We start from the raw sequence: 18,745 nt of genomic DNA on the forward strand, positions 1-18,745 counted from the left end.
CCGTGTTAGCCAGGATGGTCTCGATCTCCTGACCTCATGATCTGCGCACCTCGGCCTCCCAAAGTGCTGGGATTACAGGCGTGAGCCACCGCGCCTGGCCTCTCCTGTATTCTTTAGTTCAGCATCTATCACTTCAAATATCCTGTCCAGAGCAGTAACAATAAAATTCCTAGGGGAGGGGATGAAAAGCAGTCAGTTCCCACCTGAGAGACTGAGGGGCCAGGCCTGGGTCCTTCCCTAACAAGAAACGTGTGTTAACCGTGATACATGGCATTTATAATCCACCTTATCCAGTTGCTCATTCTGCTCCTCGGTACGTTAGATAACTGTCTCCTAGTCACCCAGTGATTTCAGGAAACCAGTCTTATGACTGAACACTTCTCCCAGTGCAGGGTCTCTCCCACTCTTGGGGATCTCTCTGTCTCATCAGCCCGTTGATCATGGGAGGACCTATAATGGGGCCCACAGCCTGTGCAGCTACAGCAGCTTCCTCCTCATTCCCTGCTTGTTTTCCTTCTGGGAAGTTCTCCTTAATCACTCCCTTCACTACCTTCCTGCTGGTATCCACTACGGCCTTTTATGGCCTGTGGTTGCTAGGCTTGGTGGTTACAAAACAATGTTAGTGGCCAGGTGCGGTGGCTTATGCTTGTAATCCCAGCACTTGGGGAGGCCGAGGCGGGTGGATCATGTGAGGTCAAGAGTTTGAGACCAGCCTGGCCAACATGGTGAAACCGCACCTCTACTAAAAATATAAAAATTAGCTGGGCGTGGTGGCAAGTGCCTGTAATCCCAGCTACTCAGGAGGCTGAGGCAGGAGGATTGTTTGAACTTGGGAGACGGAGGTTGCAGTGAGCTGAGATTGAGCCACTGCATTCCATCCTGGGTGACAGAGTGAGACTCTGTCTCAAAAATAAATAAAATAAAATAAAATAAAATAAAATATTGCAAGTACAATGAAGACTGTGCATTTAAATTGTTTGAGTTGAGTAGCTTTGCTCATATATCTCTTTTTTTTTTTTGAGACGGAGTCTTGCTCTGTCGCCAGGCTGGAGTACAGTGGCAGGATCTCGGTTCACTGCAACTTCCACCTCCTGGGCTCAAGCGACTCTTCTGCCTCAGCCTCCGGAGTAGCTGGGACTACAGGTGCACACCACCACGCCCGGCTGAGTTTTGTATTTTTAGTAGAGATGGGGTTTCACCATATTGGCCAGGCTGGTCTCAAACTCCTGACCTCATGATTTGCCCGCCTCGGCCTCCCAAAGTACTGGGATCATCTTAACAATGAATGGGACCTCTAGCTCTGAGCAACTACTCTGGTCACAAAGGGTGAAAGTGTTGATGGCTGCATGAAAATCCACCCTCTGTGAAGGAGAAATGTGAAGTAGACACACCACAGCGATGTTTTACTGTGTAACAAAGGACATCGTTATAACTAGTTAAGTGCTTAGGAAGGGAAGTCATTTTAAAGGCTTTATACAGAAAAGATAGCATAAATGTTTGGGACTAACCTAGTCCTGCCTTTATCACCTCTAGGAAAGAGAAAAAGATAGTTGATAATCTACAGTGCAGAAGACATGTTCTGAAATGTGGCTCACTGGTGGAAATGAATTTGCCTAGAGCTTTTCAGACTTAACTTGCCTGGTTCCTCTAATAAAAGTGGACGTGATGTTTACAATCAGGGCCAGGAAGCAGGGAAGGAAATCACTGACTTCTGGGAGCATGGACTTTACTGGCCTATAAGCTCCTTGAGGATAATCTTAAGTCTGTGAAGTACTCATTTCTGTATCCTGGAAGTGTGCCTAGCAGAGAAAGTACTTGGTAACTGTTCTTCTGAATATGACCTTCTAAGCACATGTCTCACGTAGGCCAATAATGTCCTTTATTTTCCGAAGTGCAGTGGAACTTAAAGGTACTAGCAGGTCTGCTTCCACACAAGGTGATGAGCCTCAGAGATCTCTTCCTTAACAAGACAGGGACTGGTCCTTTAGGAAAACAAAGTAAATACTATTTTGAGAATAATTACAAAAACACCTTTTGGGGGTAACTATCTTTGCAGAATGCTCGCTATGTGCCAGGCACAATTCTTATCTAATTTTACAACATTAAAATAGAGTTGCCATTATTTTTTTCATTTATATATGAAGAGAATGAGGCTCAGAGAAGTTAAATAAGTTGCTCAAAGTCATAGCTAGTGAGTGGTGATTTTGGGATTTAAACTCAGGTGTATGCAACTGCAAAGCTCACCCTCTTCCTAAACAGTACCTGGCACACAGTAGGTGTTCAATAAATACATTTGGAATGACTGAACTTTCCCCTCCTCCATCTTCATCAGCTTATACTGGCCTCTCCTTGGTTCCTCCTCTGACCTGGCCTGATGTTTCAAAGTGACACTGACCTGCCTTTAAAGGGTTTTATTTGTAGAGAGGGGATCTTGCTGTGTCACCCAGGCTGGTCTTGAACTCCTGGCCTCAGCCTTGGCCTCCAAAGTGTTGGGATTACAGGTGTGAGCCACCACGACTGCCCGATTTAAAGGTTTATTTATTTATTTATTTGACACAGGATCTTTGCTATGCCGCCCAAGCTGGAGTGCAACGGCACAATCACAACTCACTGCAACCTCCAACTCCTGAGCTCAAGCAATCCTACAGCCTTAGCCTCCTGAGTAACTAGGAGTACAGGCATTAGCCATCATGCCTGGGTAATTTTTATTTTTTATTTTATTATTATTATTATTTTTATTTTTATTTTTTGAGACGGAGTCTTGCTCTATCGCCCAGGCTAGAGTGCAGTGGCGCGATCTCGGCTCACTGCAAGCTCCGCCTCCCGGGTTCACGCCATTCTCCTGCCTCAGCCTCCCGAGTAGCTGGGACTGACTACAGGCGCCACCACCACGCCCGGCTAATTTTTTTGTATTTTTAGTACAGACGGGGTTTCACCGTGTTAGCCAGGATGGTCTCGATCTCCTGACCTCGTGATCCGCCCGCCTCGGCCTCCCAAAGTGCTGGGATTACAGGCGTGAGCCATGGCGCCCGGCCTTATTATTATTTTTTGAGATGGAGTCTCTCTCTGTTGCCCAGGCTGGAGTGCACTGGCACGATCTTGGCTCACTGCAACCTCCGCTTCCGAGGTTGAAGCGATTCTCCTGCCTCGGCCTCCCGAGTAGCTAGGATTATAGGCCCACGCCACCACGCCTGGCTAATCTTTTTGTATTTTTAGTAGAGACGGGGTTTCACCATGTTGGCCAGGCTGGTCTCGGACTCCTGACCTCAGGTGATCCGCCTGCCTCAGCCTCCCAATGTGCTGGGATTACAGATGTGAGCCGCCGCGCTCGGCTAATTTTTATTTTTTATAGGGATGGGGTGTCAATATGTTGCTCAGTCTGGTCTCGAACTCCTGGGCTCAAGTCGTTCTCCTGCTTCAGCCTCTCAGAGTGCTGAGATTACAGGTGTGAGGCACCACGCCCAACCCAATTTCAAGGTGTTTGAAGAGGCCACTGTTAAAATGCACTGCACCTTACCTGGGAGAAAGAGCTCAGCCCTCTTTTGACACCTTAACATGAATCACTTCTCTATCATCCATAACAGTGCAAAAGCTCGGGGATGGGTCCAGGTAAATCTGGATTGGGAAGAAGGGGAGTGGGAGGTAAAGTCTGCAAAGGAGTGAGGGAAGGCAGAAGGCCAGAAGAAAGTGTCTGAAGACAGAATTACTCCTGCAAAATTTTCACAAGGGTCAGGCACTATTTTCTCCCGGGATGCCCAATACATTTGCAGAATTAACAGTAATCAAGCCCACAGTCCAGGTCCTCGCATAGTTTGGGCCTTTAAAGTCGGCCATCCCAGATTGAGGGGGCCTGACCCCTAGGCGAGGCCGCCGCCTCTCAGTTTTGGGGCGGCGGCGACCCCAGTCCGGGAGTGGCCCCGGTAGGTCCCCGCAGGCGGGCAGGAGCTCCGAGGCCATTGGCTGGCGCGCGGGCTGCCAAGGGGCGGGGAGCGCCGCCGAAGGGGACTGTTTGCTCCTACGGGCTGTAGATGGAGCTGTCCGGCCCCGGAGAGGGGGAAGGCGCCTGGAAAACGTTCTTCTTCTCCCTGGCCGGCCCGAGCGGGGAACAGCACTCCCAGGATGCAGTTTGTGTCAACACGGCCGCAGCCTCAGCAGCTGGGCATCCAGGGCCTGGGGCTGGACAGCGGGAGCTGGAGCTGGGCCCAGGCTCTGCCCCCGGAGGAGGTCTGCCACCAGGAGCCGGCGCTGCGCGGGGAAATGGCCGAGGGAATGCCGCCCATGCAGGTGGGAGAACCCCGCCGGCGCCATGGCCGCGCTGCCGTGGGGGCGGGGCGCGGGCTGGGCCGCGGGACCGGGCCGCGCCGTCCTCCGGTAGCCTTGCGGCGCCCTCCCAGCTTCCGCGCCCAGGCGAGGCCCGAGGCGGGCGGGGCACGGCCGGGCTGCGCGGCGGGCAGGGCGGAGCGGGCCCGACGCAGGCCCGGAAGGGCAGGCCTGGCCCGCGCGGCGCTGAGCAGCGATCGCCGGGCCCAAGTGCTGAGGCCCCGCGGGGCGGGGGCCGGGACCGTCCTTTCCGGGACCTGGTGGAGCTCTGACCCTGTGGCTGAGCCCCGGCTTGGGGCTCCCTTTGCGCCCGGCCGGCGGAGAGCTTCGCGGGCAGTGCTTCCGCCCGGCCGCAGAAGTGAATGCCTCGTTCGTGTTTACACGGTGGCCAATTTGACGGGGATATTTTTTAAATGTTTGATTACCACCTTTCACCAAGTGTAATGAGTAATTCACTCTCCCCCTGCACCGGGTGTGATCCAGGGAGGGGGCCATGGAGAGGTGACTTCGGGGTCTTTCCTGCGGTTGACAAACTTGGCCGCATGTTGGAATGGCCTGGGCAGCTTTTAAGACTACTGAGCCCTTGCCTCGTCCCAGAGCTCTGGGTCTCTGCCGGGTGAGAGTAGCACCAGGCATTTCTTCAGGCTCCATCGATGATCTCCGTGGGCAGAACCGGTGCTCCAGAATTGGGTATAAAACCAGGGGAGGTGGATCCTCAGAGAAGCCTGAGAGCTTGCCCAGGGAAGAGTCTCTGGGCCCACCCTGGGGCTGGGCTGCTCAGGGGCCCCTCTGCTCACCACCCGGCTCTCAGCCAGGTGCTAACGAGGGAGCCAGGGGCTGCTGTGTTGTGTTTGATCATTTTCAGGGTTAGGGCTTCAAACCCGAGAAAACTAAACTGGGCCCCGGGACTTTCTTAACTTCTACTGTGGACTCTGTCCCCTTCTGTGGGCTAGGGCGGAGTGGAGCCTCTGTGATGGAGGAATGGGTGCTTTTGATGGAAACACCAGCACCTCTTACTGGTATTACAGGGCCTGGCGATCCTAGGTCCCTGCTCTCCACTCTGCCGTGTCCCGGAGCAGGTCTCAGGAAGCTGGGGCTGCTCTGAGTCAGAGAGTGGGGCTGGTCTGCCCAGATCGCCCCAAGCAGCAGGCCTCCCCTTTTCCTAGCCTGAGGGCCTTTTCTGCAGCCATCGGGAGGACAGAAAATGACACCTCTTCCTGTCCCAGGTGTGAAGGAGAGTCGGCTGCCAGCCCATGTGGTCCAGTGAGCCCTGAGTCTGACACCAGGTCCCAGATGACCAGTGAACTGTCACCAGCCTCAACCAGCCCCCCTTAGCCATAGGTCTCAGCTCTCAACTGCACCAATTAGTTTACCCTTCTGGGGTGAGGGCTCTCTGCTGGAAGATAAAAGGGGGAGTCCCCAGGCCATGGGGCACCCCTTCCCCAGGAAGCAAGGAGGGGTCCCAGAGGAGTTTTTCTTTCTCTTGGTCCTCTTGGGTGTGAGGGACATCCCCTCTTCACCTCTAATGAGTGACCTTTTTTAGTGAACCTATTTTCAATTTGGAAAATGTTTATGAAACAGTAGTTGTATATGGGGGGAAGCTGCTTTTCCACCCTAGCTTGGGCTCTCCGGTCTTTTCCTTGACTGCAGCCCTGGTCGGAATGTGGTGGGTTTTTTTGTTGTTTATTTGTTTGTTCCGAGACGGAGTCTTGCTCTGTTGCCCAGGCTGGAGTGCAGTGGCACCATCTCGGCTCACTGCAACCTCCGCTTCCCAGGTTCAAGCGATTCTCCTGCCTCAGCCTCCCAAGTAGCTGGGATTACAGGAGCCCACCACCACGCCCGGCTAATTTTTGTGTTTTTAGTAGAGACAGGGTTTCGCCATGTTGGCCAGGCTGGTCTTGAACTCCTGACCTTAAGTGAGCTGCCTGCCTTGGCCTCCCAAAGTGCTGGGAAGGTGTGAGCCACTGCACCTGGCCAGGAATGTGTTTTTTGTTACCTGCAGCACCTAGAGCTGCCCCAGCTGGCAGTGCAGGGAGGCGCTGCGGAGTGACCAGCTGCCTCCCTGTGCTTCAGTTTCATCATCTTTAAGGCAGAGATCATCATTCTTGCCCTAACCTGCTGAGAGATTGCTGGGAAGATTAGCGTCAGGTAACTTACATCAAAGTTCTTGGAAACATAAAACACTAGGCAAATACAAAGTTCGTCATTAAGGCTAGCCCTTGAAGAAATCAGTTGGTCTATTCAAAGAAAGTAGCCTGTGACATTTTAGGCAGGGGTCGCAGCCTTAACTTGCTAAGGGTCAATGTGGGTGAACTAGTGACCAGCCTGACTCACCTAGGCAGGAGATGGGAGAGTGTTGAGTTGGGTGGGTGGGTGAGTGGGTAGCTGTTGCTGGGGGTGTTAGTGTATCCTGAGTTTCAGGGGCCTGGCAGAAGAAAGACAACATGTAGCATCTGATTAGTTGACCCCTGTTCCCAGCTGACTTCCCCTGCTCACACGAGGTCTCATCCTGGGTTGTCGCTTTCTCCCTCTGCATACAGGCTCAAGAATGGGACATGGACGCCCGGCGGCCGATGCCTTTTCAGTTCCCACCCTTTCCAGATAGGGCACCTGTCTTCCCCGACCGCATGATGCGAGAGCCCCAGTTGCCCACAGCAGAGATCTCACTCTGGACTGTGGTGGCTGCCATTCAGGCTGTGGAGAGGAAGGTGGATGCCCAGGCCAGCCAGCTGCTGAACCTGGAGGGGCGCACGGGGACAGCCGAGAAGAAGCTGGCCGACTGCGAAAAGACGGCCGTGGAATTTGGGAACCACATGGAGAGCAAGTGGGCCGTGCTGGGGACCCTGCTGCAGGAGTACGGGCTGCTGCAGAGGCGGCTGGAGAACTTGGAGAACTTGCTGCGCAACAGGAACTTCTGGGTCCTGCGGCTGCCCCCGGGCAGCAAGGGGGAGGCCCCCAAGGTATGTGGTGGTCCCCGGGGCAGGGATAGAGGTGAGGAACAGCACAGGTGCATAAAATTCTTGATTTCATTTTGTCAGCCCTTCTCATAAACTTCTCTGGCTCCCCGTTATCCAATTTCAGTGTCTTCTTAAAGCCTGTCTCCACTGAAACAACCTGGTCTTGGACGTTCTACCCCAGCAAGGCTCACTCCATTCATTCCCCACAGTCTGCATTTCTGTCTGGGAGCCTTTGCTCTCACTGTTCCTAGACCCCTCTGAGTTGTCTGGTTGTCTGCAAGTTCCTGCAGCTCTTCACTCCTTGGTTTTCCCACTTGACACCTACCAGCGACCATGTGTCATTGGCTGTCTTGGTATATGCTCACCGGAATGTGGCTGGAGTCGCACCTCAAACCAGGCTGCCTGGAGTTGCTTTCAAGTCGTGGTCACTGACCTCAGGGGGGCCCTTCTTAAAGTTCAGAATGCACACTCCGTATCTTACTCCGTTCCCTCTCCTGCTTTCCTCCCGGATCCTCAACGCTGCTTTTCAGTTCCCTGAGAGAACAGAGTCACCCAGAAGAGGCGTCCACATGCAGCCAGCTTGTTCTTCCATCTGCTGCTCGGTGGCCACAGGCTCTGCTTTCCCTTGTTCCTGTGGCTTGACGTCCCCTGCCCACCCCAGGAGGTCACCCCAGCGTCTCTCTCCTTTCTCCTCTGAATCATCAGCTCTCCCCTCTCTGCTGGGCTATTCCCACCAGCATGTGACTGTTCTGTCCTGCTGTCCATCTTTAACAGAAAACCTCCCTGGGCCCTGCATCTACCTGCATTGGTGCCTCATTTCTCCACTCCTCTTTAGAGCAGAACCCCTTGAAAGAGTTGTCTATACTTGTTATCTCCAATTCTTTCTTCCCCATTTTCTCTCCTTCCCTCCCTTTTCCTCTTCTCTTTATTATAGAATATTCAAATAAAAGTAGACAGAATAGTATAATGGGTTCCCATGTATCCAAATTCCAGCTGCATTAGCTGCTAACTCTTGGCCAGTCTTGTTTCACCTAAATCCCTGCCCACTTCCCCACTCCCATTTTATTTTGAAGCAAACCCCAGACATCAATCATTTCCTTTGCAAATATGTCAGTATTAGCTCAAAAGGTAAAGACTCTTTTTTTTAAGTGATAATCTCAATGTTATTACCACCACCACCATAGTAAAAGCTTCAGCCTAGATCACTATCTAGCCAGTGATTAGATTTTCAGTTGTTTCAATTTTTAAAAACATTTTTTTAGTTTGAATTAGGATTCAACTAATGTCCACACATTATGTTTGAGATGTCTCAAGTCTTTTTTAATCTGCGGTCATCTCTTCCATCTATTATTTTTCCTTTCAGTTTATCTGGAAGGAATTGGGCCATCTGTCCTGTTTTGCATCTCACTGTCTGGATTCCACTGATTACATCCCCTGTGGTCTCATTTAACATGTTCCTCTATTCTCAGTATTCCAGTTGATTGGTAACTGGATCTTTCTCTCTGGAATGCACTCTGATCAGGCCTTTGCTCACTAATGATGTCTGTGGTGTTACAGCCAGTGGTTGCTTCTCAGTCTTCATCCTCCCTGTCCTGTCAGCAGCATTGTATGTAGGTGACCACTCTCTCCTTGAAACCCCTTGCCATGGCTTCTGGGACACCTCTCTCTGTTGATTCTTTTCCTACCTCACCAGCTGCTGTTTCTCATTGTTTGCCAGTTTTGCCTCCTTTGGCCAGCTTTCTAATGCATGGAGTGGGCCAGACCTCTGTCTTGGCCTTTTGCTCTTTATTTACTCTCCTCCCTCATGACTGCATCCCGTCTCACAGTCTTTATTATTTATTTATTTATTTTTTTTTTTTTTTGAGACAGAGTCCCGCTCCGTTGCCCAGACTGGAGTGCAGTGACGTGATCTCGGCTCACTGCAACCTCTGCCTCCAGGGTTCAAGTGATTCTCCTGCCTCAGCCACCCTAGTAGGTGGGATTACAGGCATCTGCCACCATGCCCACCTAATTTTTTGTATTTTTAGGGGAGACGGGGTTTCACCATGTTGGCCAGGCTGGTCTCGAACTCCTGATCTCAGGTGATCCACCTGCCTCGGCCTCCCAAAGTGCTGAGATTACAGGCATGAGCCACCGCGCCCAGCTAGTCTCACATTATTAAAAGCAATCTGTATGCTGTCACCTCCCAAATAGATGCTTTCTCTCCCCTGCTCCCTTTCTATATGTTGCCCAGCTTTCTTTCTGGAATGCCAGATTCACATTCCTACCTATTAATTCATTTGGATGTCAGTAAATCTTAGATTTAACATGTCCAAAGTGAACTGCGGGTCGCCTGCCTGAGACCTGTTCTACCTGAAGTTGTCCTCATCTCCGTTGATGACGGATGGTTCCATCCTTTCAAGTGCTCAGGCCAAAGCCTTGGAGTCATAGTTGTCTCCTCTCTTTCTCACACCCTACTTCCAATCTATTAGTAAATACCCTGATTTTTCTTCAGAATATATCCACAACCTGGCCACTCCTCACCACCTCCACTCCCATCGCCATCGTCTGGTCCCAGGCACCATGGTCTTTCATCTGATTTTTGCCATGGCCTCCTGGTGGGTCTCATTGTCTTCATCCTTGTCCCCCGACCCATACAGTCTATCTCAACACAGCAGCCAGAGTGATCCTTTGAAAATGTGAAGCAGGCACATCACACCTCTGCTTAAACCTCCCAAATGGCTGGGCACGGTGGCTCACGCCCGTAATCCCAGCACTTTGGAAGGCCGGGGCAGGTGGGTCATGTGAGATCAGGAGTTCAAGACCAGCCTGGCCAACATGGTGAAACCCCATCTCTACTAAAAATACAAAAATTAGCTGGGCATGGTGGCAGGCACCTGTAATCCCAGCTACTCAGGAGCCTGAGGCAGGAGAATTGCTTGAACCTGGGAGCCAGAGGCTGCAGTGAGCTGAGATCTTACCACTGCACTCCAGCCTGGGTGACAGAGTGAGAATCTGTCAAAAAAAAACCCCAAAAAACACCTCTCAAATGGCTTCCCATCTGATTAGAATAAAAGCCCATGTCTGTTTATGGCCCACGCTCTCTTCCCCTGCCTCTCTGACCTCCTCTGCATCCACTCCCTCCTGCTCACTCCCATCTGTGCTGTTCTGCCAGCACACCACGTGCGCCCCCAGCTCAGGGACTCTCCACTGAGAAGCTCCTGCCCTGAATATCTGCATGGCCGTCCTCGCCTCCTCTTCCATCAGGGTCTGCTGAGGTGCCACTTCATCAGCATGCCCTTCTACAACCATCCTATGTGAAAGAACCACATCCCCCCAGCACACTCGTCTCCCTGCCCTTACTCGAATTTTCTACAAAGCACTTTTGCCATTGACATCTTAAATATTTAAGATATGCTTCTTTTTTTTTTTTTTTGAGACAGAGTCTTGCCCAGGCTGGAGTGCAGTGGCACAATCTCGGCTCACTGCAACTTCTGCCTCCCAGGTTCAAGCGATTCTCCTGCCTCAGCCTCCCGAGTAGCTGGAATAACAGGCATGTGCCACCATGCCCAGCTAATTTTTCTTTTTTTTTTTTTGAGACGGAGTCTTGCTCTATTGCCCAAGCTGGAGTGCAGTGGTGAGAACTCGGCTCACTGTAAGCTCTGCCTCCCGGGTTCACACCATTCTCCTGCCTCAGCCTCCCAAGTAGCTGGGATTACAGGCACACATCACCACGCCCGGCTAATTTTTCTATTTTTTTTTAGTAGAGACGGGGTTTCACTATGTTGGTCAGGCTGGTTTCGAACTCCTGACCTCGTGATCTGCTCGCCTTGGCTTCCCAGAGTGCTGGGATTACAGGTGTTAGCCACTGCGCCTGGCCTAATTTTTGTATTTTTTAGTAGAGACGGGGTTTCACCATGTTGTCCAGGCTGGTCTCAAACTCCTGACCTCAAGTGATCCATCCGCCTCAGCCTCCCAAAGTGCTGGGATTACAGGCGTGAACCACTGCACCTGGCCTTATGATATTATTCTTAAGTTTAGTATTCCTTTTTTCGTCTTCTTGGTTGGTTTTCCCCAACCAGAGTGTAAATTCTGCTCGGTTGCCTGCTGTATCCCTGTGCCTGGAATGGTACCTGGCTTAGACTGGTATGCAAAAAATGTTTGTGGAGTGCCTCTCTCCAGCTGGAGAGCTAACAGCTTCCTGGCAGGGACTGGGTCTTGTATGTCTCCGTGTCTGCTGAGGCAACCACCCCAATGACTTTGCCAGAGGAGTTGTTTGACGTTACTCATTGAGGCTTCACAGAACTGAGTTGTAATCGTGGCTCTGGTTCCTCGGCAAAACATTTCCTGGCACTGCAGCCACAGAGGCTGGTTTTTAGTATGGTTTTGCATATGTCGCTTGTCTAGCACAATCAGCATTTACGTACACACTGCCCTTTTCTTTTGTCTGTTCTGTGTGTCTCAGCGCATATCCTTGTGTGGCACTGTGGCGTGTTCTGTGCGTTGCATTAGGCATTAGAGGAGACTTGACTTGACAAGGGCTCTTACAGAATAATGAAATGGTTTTGGGGTCTGGAATCAGAGGACTTGGGTTTAAATCCTGACTTTGCCACTTACTGGTTTTTTGTTTTTTTGGGACGGTCTCACATTGTCATCCAGGCTGGAGTAGTTATACAATCATAGCTCACGCAGCTTTGAACTCCTGGGCTCAAGCAATCCTTCCACCTCAGTCTCTCAATTAATTAGGACTACAGGCACATGCCACCACACCCAGTTAAGTTTTTTATTTATTTTTATTCTTTGTAGTGACAGGGTCTTGCTATGTTGCCGAGGCTGGTCTTGAACTTCTGGGCTCAAGCAGTCTTCCTGCCTTGGCTTCCCAAAGTGCTGGGATTATAGGCTTGAGCCACTGCATGAGGCCTGCTTGTACTGATTTTCCTATCATTGGTCAAATGTATTTTTTGTTGTTTCTGAGCCTGCTTAATTCCTCTTTTGAAGGAAGTGAAGTATAAACAATTCAGTAAATTCCCAGCTGGTTTCTCTGAGTTTCAGGGTTATTATCAATAAAACGAAGATGATAATATGCTTACTTCATGGAGTTGTGAGGATTAATTAATTTTATTTGTGGGAAGACACTATGTAGATTATTGTGTTAGTTACCTATTACTGTATAACAGATTACCTCAAAATGTAGCAGCCCAGTCTAAAAAATAATTATTTATCATCTCACCATTTCTGTGGGTCAGGAACTGGGGAGCAGCTTAGGTGAGTGGGTCTGGCTCAGAGTCCCATGAGGTTACAGTCAAGCTGTTGAATGGGGCAGCAGTTATCTGAAGGTTTGACTGGGGCTGGAGGGCCTGATTCCGGCATGGCTCACTCACTTACCTGTTGGTGGGAGGCACGTGGTCTTGGGGGAAGAAGAGGAAAAAGTAAAAAAGACACGTGCCAGATGGACGGAAGGCAACATAGTTACGGGAACCAAGCAGGATAAAATTCTAGAAAGATGATTTGACCTTTCGAAGAGGTCAGAATTGTTGAGGATTTCGACAGAAGGTCGCTGATGATCTTCCAGAGTGTGGTTTCAGAGAATGGAGGGTACAGAGGCAGAATCTAAGGGGGTAAAGAATGCATAGATGGTGAAGAGGAATAAACAGAATGTGTCTCTTGGGATGTTCCCAGTGAATGGGGAGGGCAGAGTGACCTGAGGGAGCAGCGTTTTGAGGGAAGGTTTTTCTGAGGTTGGAATGACCCTGAAGGACGGAGCCAGTGGAGAGGGAGAAACTGATGACTTAGATTAAGCTTCACAGGCAGGAGGTGGAGGAAGAGGTGAAGGGCACATACCGGCGGCCTTGGATTTGCAAGGAGAGGGGCAAGAAAGGAACTTGCCGGCGCCTACCTGAGATCAAAGACAGACAGATGTGGGAGGTCACTTAAAGGTCTGGGAGAATGAAACGTTTGAAACAAGCCTCCTGGAGAACATAGCAAGGTGTCAGCAAGAGACAAACAAGAAGCTTCTGAAGCAGCCGTGAGACAGCGGTATGAATTGGTGGTGGATGTCATCTGCGGAGTTCTAGTAACAGAGAATTAAAATGAAGAAAGGGGGCTGGGCGCGGTGGCTCACTCCTGTAATACCAACACTTGGGGAGGCCAAGGCAGGCGGATCATGAGGTCAGGAGATCGAGACCATCCTGGCTAACATGGTGAAACCCTGTCTCTACTAGAATAACAACAACAACAAAAAAATTAGCCAGGCGTGGTGGCACACACCTATAGTCCCAGCTACTGGGGAGGCTGAGGCAGGGGAATCGCTTGAAACTGGGAGGCGGAGGTTGCAGTGAGCCAAGACTGTGCCACTGCACTCCAGCCTGGAGACAAAGCGAGACTCCGTTTCAAAAAAATAAAAATAAAAAACAAAATGAAGAGGCCGGGTGCAGTGGCTCACCCCTGTAATCCCAGCAATTTGGGAGGCTGAGGCAGGTGGACCACAAGGTCAGGAGTTTGAGACCAGCCTGGCCAATATGGCGAAACCCCGTCTCTACTAAAAATACAAAAATTAGCCGGGCGTGGCGGCAAGCGCCTGTAATCCCAGCTACTCGGGAGGCTGAGGCAGGAGAATCACTTGAACTCGGAAAGCAGAGGTTGCAGTGAGCTGGTATCGCGTCACTGCACTCCAGTCTGGGTGACAGTGAGACTCCGTCTCAAAAAATAAATAAATAAATAAAAATAAAATGAAGAAAGGGATCTGTATTAATTTTCCCAGGTTGGGGCTTTTCCTGCATCTGGTGGAAGGTCCAGTAGTTAAAGATTCTAGTTCTGATTGTGAAGATGGACAGTGAGTTGTCAGTCCGTAGGGGTGGGGCCATGGCACTGAGGTGTAGACATCGCACCTGCGCATGGCATTCTCAGAGTTATAAGCACCTGGTAAAAGGGCTGACATTTCTAACTTACATAAAGGTGCTGCCCACTCACCATGCTGAGTAGTGGTAGCTGTGCTCCTGACTTTGCTTTTTCTAACTCACCCCAAGGTGCTATACAAGCCAGCTTTGGCCCTGTAAATGCAGATACGTAGATGAATGGACTGTAATCATGGGATGGGGGAGGATTGAGGGGTCGGATTTCAGACCGAGAGTGAAAGGCTGGTTCAGTCGGAATGTGAAAGTGGTAAGAGGGAAGGCTGTGTGTCCAGAGGAGGAAGTTCAGTTATCAAAGTCATGGAAGTGAAACGATTTTGGACAATTTGGTCCAAGTTGAGGTCGTGCTGGTTAGTGGCTGAAGTGAGTGATTGCAAACTGAAATCGGCTTTCTGTAGCAGAGCCAAACACACTTGTCATCAGTCTGACAAGTGACTGACACCACGCGGCGACTCGGGCCGCAGTGGAGCTTCCTGGTGTTGGCACTCGCTGCGCAGCACACTCAAGTATTTATTGATTCCCTACTGTATGCTCCTTGATGATCAAGATAGAGCAGTGAACGAAGTGGACCAAGGTCCTGAACCTTAGCACAGGCCTTAGATTTTATATGCTTTGCTGACAAAGAGGTAACTGTGTGCACAGAGGTGACCTGACCTGAAATACAGGTTTGGTAACCAGGTTTTACTCTACTTGGCTCACGTATACCCACTCTGAGAACCCATTACCCCTCTGTCACCCTGAATACCAAAAGAAGTATATTGACTACTCTTTACCCTCAGGTATCCAGTTGACCTAAAAGTGAAATAACAATGGATGTGGCTAAATGCTTTTTCTAAAAAGGCAGGGTTGACCATCCGTGTTATGAAAGCATGAGAAGGTCCGGGACAGAGAGGACTGACTCCACTGAGATGGACAGTGGGGACTGGGGAGCCACGGAGAGCAAAGGCCGGGCTTTGGTGGGGAGTGGGTCTTGTGGCCCGCAGGAGAAGGGGAGGTGGGGAGGAACAGGCAGGAGGCGCTAGATTAACCGCTTGTTGGCTTAGGTTCCAGTGACTTTTGTCGACATTGCTGTGTACTTCTCCGAAGACGAGTGGAAGAACTTGGACGAATGGCAGAAGGAGCTTTATAACAACCTTGTTAAGGAGAACTACAAAACCCTCATCTCCCTGGGTAAGGACGCCTTCTCTCCTCTTTGGTGAGCCATCTCTGCAGAGGGTTGTGAAATGCTTATTCGTCCACGTTAGCACCGCCTAGGCAGGTTGTTTCATATTTTTATGTAATGGAAACTCAGGAAACCATTTGCTTATAATGCTAGTAGGACAGAACAGTTTACAATAGGATAAAAATTTAAAACCCAGTAACAGGGCCCATTACCATAGAACTCAACGTTACACCACTACCATGTTGGATTACAGTAAAACAGCACCATTCGCACCTCACCACGCACCACATCCCAGCAGCCCGCGGTAAGCCATAGCTGGTCTGATGTTGGCTTTCAGAGACCAGCTCTTCCTACAGTAGAAATTTGGGCATCTATCGACTCGTTTTCAAGGTTCTTCATAAGAGATTACCCGCCTAACTCGCATAACTGCTGCCAAAGAGGGACACCCAGGTGGAGAGGGGGAGATGGGGTAGGGGAGAGTTCTCCCTTCCCCTTGCTGGATGCGTTGGTCAACTTCACTCAGCCTTTCCCTGCCTCCTCCTCACTTCCAGACGCGGAGGGCTCAGTCCCCAAGCCAGATGCTCCAGTCCAGGCTGAGCCCAGGGAAGAACCTTGTGTGTGGGAGCAGCGCCACCCCGAAGAGAGAGAAATCCCAATGGATCCCGAAGCAGGTAATGGCAGCAGAAGAGAGTGCGGGGTCCAGGGAAGGGCGAGAGAGGACAGCCGGCTTCCCGCACACTGCTGCCGCGAGGCGCCACTGTGTGTGCACCATGGGGCGAGGGTCTTGGGTGGCTCCCAGGGGCCAGTTCTGCCAGAGTCGAAATTTGGTGGTCACTTACAGGAAGAGATCTCAGGGCTCAAAATAGCACCCTGGATATTTGTCGTGTGGTTTGTTAAAGCCGCGTAGCTCTGGACTCTCAAGTAAGCTGGGCGGAGAGACGAGGAAGGGCTTAGGCTTACTCTACCGCCTGGGGCTGATGTGGAACTGCCGAGAGAGGCCCCACGCCCGGGCTCAGAGAGGCTGACAGAGGAGGGGAAAAGGAGTCTGCGGCGCATGCGGGGTTTCGCCCCGGCCCGTCGCTTATTGCTTGGCCTAATGTACAGCGTCATCACCTCATTCTTCGGCCGACACATGCGGCTCACCTGCAGGCTCGCCCTGCAAGCCGCTTGCCTCACTCAAGAAGGAATCTTAAGCCTGAGGAAATCGGGCCCCCCGAGCACATCACACTTGATGAGCTCTTGCTGGGGTGGAAAGGGTGGAAGGCCTTAGGGTTCTAGGCCTGCCTCTGCCTTGGAAATCTTTCCTCAGGGTCCTGAGCATTGTTGGATTAGGTGAAATCTGGTGCTCAAACTGTGTTCTCTACCTCATTGGAGGAACTTTTGCCTGTCTGGGCCCTCTGTCCTCCCTTGTTTTTTTGTTTTTTGTTTCTTTGAGACAGAGTCTCACTCTGTGGTTCAGGCTGGAATGCAGCGGCGCAATCTCAGCTCACTGCAACCTCCGTCTCCCAGATTCAAGTCTGCAACCTCACCCTCCCGAGTAGCTGGGACTACAGGCATACACCACCGCGCCCAGCTAATTTTTGTATTTTTAGTAGGGACGGGGTTTCACCATGTTGGCCAGGCTGGTCTTGAACTCCTGACCTCAAGTGATCCCCCCGCCTCGGCCTCTCAAAGTGCTGGGGTTACAGGCGTGAGCCACCATGCCTGGCCGTGTCCTCCCTTGTTTTTAAGTGGAGAACATTGTCCTGAAACTCATCTTAGAATGCAGCTCTCAAGGCCACACTCTCCCCTCCTCCCATTCCCAGTCTTTCCTTTTTTTGAGATGTGATTTGCAGACCATAACATTTACTGTTTTAAAGAATGCAATTCAGTGGCTCACAAAGTCATGCAACCAAAATCATTATCTAATTCCAGAACATTTCTACCATAAGAAACCCTGCACCCAGCAGGGCACGGTGGCTCACGCCTGTAATCCTAGCACTTTGGGAGGCCGAGGTGGGCGGATTAGCTGAGGTCAGGAGTTCAAGACCATCCTGGCCAACAAGGAGAAACCCCGTCCCTACTAAAAAATACAAAAAATTAGCCGGGTGCAGTGGCGTGCACCTGTAATTCCAGCTACTCGGGAGGCTGAGGCAGGAGAATCGCTGGAACCCGGGAGGTGGAGGTTGCAGTGAGCCAAGATTGTGTCACTGCACTCCAGCCTGGGCTACAGAGGGAGACTTCATCTCAAAAAAAAAAAAAAAAAAAAAAAGAGGGCCGGGCGCGGTGGCTCACGCCTGTAATCCCAGCACTTTGAAAGGCCGAGGAGGGCGAATCACGAGGTCAGGAGATCGAGAGCATCCTGGCTAACACGGTGAAACCCTGTCTCTACTAAAAACACAAAAAATTAGCCGGGCGTGGTGGTGGGCGCCTGTAGTCAGTCCCAGCTACTCGGGAGGCTGAGGCAGGAGGATGGCGTGAACCCGGGAGGCGGAGCTTGCAGTGAGCTGAGATTGCGCCACTGCACTCCAGCCTGGGAGACAGACTCCGTCTCAAAAAAAAAAAAAGAAACCCCACACCCACAAGCAGTCCTTCCCTGCTCTCTTTTACCCGCCCCGCCCCTGGGAACCACTAATCGACTGTCCGTATCTATGAATTTGCCTGTCCTGGGCATTTCCTCTAAATGGCTCCTTCCCTGTCTTCATCAAGGACTGCAGAAGTTTAAGGTCAGCAGCGGTAGTAACAGCACCTAGTCTTATGGGGTAGCTTTTTACATTTGAAGCACTGTAATCTCAACAGTTTCAGTTGGTTATCAAACCATCACTGAGCATGAGATAGAACAGGGATCACTGTGTCCTTTTTGTAGATGAAAAGGGTAGACCGGAACCCAGAGAGGCTAAATGACTCATCCACTGAGTTGGTGCGGAGTTGAAGCCAGGATCCCAGTCTTCAGATTCTTTGTCTTCTCTCTTTCCTGGTGCCTGAGCCTCCTCTTGCAGCAGGGGGCGCCATCAGAAGAAAAGGCCCTGTTTGTTGCATGCTGGGCTTCTGTGTAGAGGCTATGTCCTTGTCTTTTATGCACAGTGAGTCCTCACTTAATGTCATTGATAGGGTCTCGGAAACTGTGGCTTTAAAGTGACATATAACAACCAATTTTTCTTTCTCATCAATGTTATAACTAAACATCATAGAAGGAAATGACGTTATTCGAGGATCTGCTATGTGTCATTTCACTTGAACTCACTGTTTCCAAGAACCTGCTGACGACAGTGAGACTGGCTGTATAAGGAGGTTGTGCACTATCTGTCCAACAATAGAGCTTAGTTGTGCCTTTTTGCCCATCCTGGCTTCTCACAAATCATATATATACACGTGTGTGTGCATCTGGCCTCAACCTGGCCAGCTCTTTCTGACTGGGGTGACAAACAAGGACTAAT

The 18,745-nt window shown here is 50.8% G+C and overlaps 1 protein-coding gene across 1 annotated transcript in view; it reads left to right on the forward strand.

Moving 5' to 3' along the window:
- Positions 1–3,989: 3,989 nt before the first annotated feature.
- ZNF282 (zinc finger protein 282) overlaps positions 3,990–18,745 on the forward strand; it is a 30,720-nt gene continuing 15,964 nt past the window's right edge. Inside the window, exons 1-4 of the mRNA XM_019031154.4 lie at positions 3,990–4,284; positions 6,861–7,280; positions 15,211–15,337; positions 15,881–16,000. Coding sequence (XP_018886699.3) covers positions 4,120–4,284; positions 6,861–7,280; positions 15,211–15,337; positions 15,881–16,000 — 832 coding nt within the window. The 5' untranslated portion in view covers positions 3,990–4,119. The remainder of the gene's footprint in view (positions 4,285–6,860; positions 7,281–15,210; positions 15,338–15,880; positions 16,001–18,745) is intronic.

This window comes from Gorilla gorilla, chromosome 6 (assembly GCF_029281585.2).
Source record: "Gorilla gorilla gorilla isolate KB3781 chromosome 6, NHGRI_mGorGor1-v2.1_pri, whole genome shotgun sequence".
In the NCBI taxonomy this organism is placed as follows: Eukaryota; Metazoa; Chordata; class Mammalia; order Primates; family Hominidae; genus Gorilla; species Gorilla gorilla.